The following is a 2,461-nucleotide window of genomic DNA, read 5'->3' as shown; positions in this document are numbered from 1 at the left end:
ATTTGGATTAATCGTAAATCGTAAAAATAAAACCATTCATAGGGGCATTCACTATAAACATCATTTATTTTCAACCTACATGACTTTCTGGCGAAAGTGAATCTAGCAGCCTGTGTGAAACTATACATACCCTTTTGGTTCCTGTACCCAATATTTAAAAAATGTACCAATGCAATAAAAATATCGGTATCGGGCGAGTACTGGAAAAAGTGGTATCAGTGCATCCCTAATAAATAGTATAAAATAATAACTATTATCTTATTCACAAACCCACATAATGCCACTAAAACAAAAACTACTACGATGTATAAACAATGTAATTGATAATCTGTCCTATAAACAGGCTGCATTTTCTTATTAATTTTCATGCTCTTTAGATTCATCATTGCAATGTAAATCTGTTCATAAACTAACCAATATCTTTATAAACATACAAACAGCAGAAAAATTCAAAGATGCATACCATATGCAGTACTGGACGCGTCTGTATGCAAGTGAAGAACATCTGATTTACCAGCTTCATCTGAGAAAAAGAGAGAGAGAGAGAGAGAGAGAGAGAGAGAGAATGAAAGAAACAAAGAAAGAACAAATCACAGAATGACAGAAAGAACAGAAAGAAAAAAGGTAGAAAGAACAAAAGAACAAACAAAAAAAAATGAAAAGAACAAAATAAAGATCGATTGAAATAAAGAAAAAACAAAAGAACAGAAAGAACGACAGATATCGAAAAAAAAAAAGAAAACAAAAAAGAAAAGAATGAACAAAGCAAACGAACAAAAGATCGATCGAAAGAATGAGTGCAAGAACAGAACAAAAGAAAGAATGAAAGAGAATGAACAAAAGAACAAAGAAAGAGAAAGAACAAACAAAAGATTGATCAAAAGAATGAGCGAAAGAACAGAACAAAAGAAAGAAAGAATGAAAGAGAATGAACAAAAGAACAAAGAAAGAGAAAGAACAAACAAAAGATTGATCAAAAGAATGAGCGAAAGAACAGAACAAAAGAAAGAAAGAATGAAAGAGAATGAACAAAAGAACAAAGAAAGAGAAAGAACAAACAAAAGATTGATCAAAAGAATGAGCGAAAGAACAGAACAAAAGAAAGAAAGAATGAAAGAGAATGAACAAAAGAACAAAGAAAGAGAAAGAACAAACAAAAGATTGATCAAAAGAATGAGCGAAAGAACAGAACAAGAGTGAAAGAATGAAAGAAAATGAACAAAAGAACAAAGAAAGAGAAAGAACAAACAAACGGAAGAAAGACAGAAAGAATGAAAGAACAAAAAGAATGAAACAAGAAAACAAAAGAAAAAATTGAAGGAAGAATTAAAGAACAAAGAATGAAAGAAAGAAACAAAAGAAAAAGACATTTCTGTCTTTTGCTTTAACAATTGTTTTCTAGAATCTGCCTCTTCCAATTACTAGTATTTACTGAAGACTTTGTTATTCTGTTACTGACACATTGTCATTTGTGTTACAGTTTACTTTGTAAAATCACTGTAACCTCATCAGATTTCTTGCTTTAACAAAATTGCTTTCAAATAATTAATAGGGATGCACCGAAATGAAAATTCTTGGGCGAAGCCGAACAAAATGAAACACTGGGCCGAAGGCCGAATACGGTTTTTCACATTTTTCCCCCATGTAGGCCTATTTTTTTTCACCATTGCATTAATTAAATTGCCAAAATGTACTTTTTACTGTTTTGTCCTGCTTTTTAAATAAAAAATCTTACAAAACAGCAATTTAAAAATATTGACTTAACACTGAACATTTTTTTTTTACATTCTAGCAGACATTATACCAACAAAGCACAATTTAACTTAAAATGAATAAGTTAGTAAAATAATATTTTTTGGCCATTTTTGAGACTTGAATCAGGCATGTAGGTTATTTTTTACTGTACAAATAAAGGCAGCCTTGCTGAGCAGAAGAGAATTCTTTTAAAACATTAGAATATAGCCTATTACAGATCCCAATTTGAACACTGTGTGAATGTTATAATAAATGTATTAAGAGCTTTTGTCGGGTAATTATTATCATCATTATTATTGTCTTACTTTTTTATTTTATTTTACAGAACGACAGTAAAATTACAATACTATCATTTATGAATGTCGATGGAGTTGTTGCTTGCTGCATTAGTGCGTGCCTCTATTTGATCGCGTTAGTCATTGTTCGGTACATATTATTCGGCCTTTTTGCTTATTTCGGTTGCCGAATATTCGGTGCATCCCTAATAATTAACGCATTTCAAATAAAGACACTTGTTTGTGATGTGTGTGTGTACCTGTTTTAGGTAGCAGGTAGTTGATGTTAACGGTTGATCTGGGGTCGGTGCGGGTCAGCAGCTGTAGTTCCAGTCTCTGTGTCAATGTGGTGTTGATCTGGATGCTTCTCTCCAGCTGAACACGCAGCTGTCTGATCTCAGCCAACAGCTCGCTCAGATCCGCTGCTGAAC

General features: G+C 32.2%; 1 protein-coding gene across 1 annotated transcript in view; it reads right to left on the bottom strand.

Annotated features, from left to right (window-relative positions):
- Positions 1 to 2,461, bottom strand: part of LOC107675737 (CDK5 regulatory subunit-associated protein 2-like) — a 49,611-nt gene that overhangs the window by 4,178 nt on the left and 42,972 nt on the right. Inside the window, exons 44-45 of the mRNA XM_016470150.1 lie at positions 2,291 to 2,461; positions 464 to 523 (exon numbers count right to left, since the gene is read on the bottom strand). The exon at positions 2,291 to 2,461 is cut by the window's right edge and continues 1 nt beyond it. Of these exons, the coding sequence (XP_016325636.1) occupies positions 464 to 523; positions 2,291 to 2,461 (231 nt within the window). The remainder of the gene's footprint in view (positions 1 to 463; positions 524 to 2,290) is intronic.

This window comes from Sinocyclocheilus anshuiensis, unplaced genomic scaffold, assembly GCF_001515605.1.
Source record: "Sinocyclocheilus anshuiensis isolate Anshui unplaced genomic scaffold, SAMN03320099.WGS_v1.1 scaffold708, whole genome shotgun sequence".
Taxonomy (NCBI): Eukaryota; Metazoa; Chordata; class Actinopteri; order Cypriniformes; family Cyprinidae; genus Sinocyclocheilus; species Sinocyclocheilus anshuiensis.
Note: the sequence above shows the minus strand (reverse complement) of the source record. Positions and strands in the feature narration are given on the sequence as shown.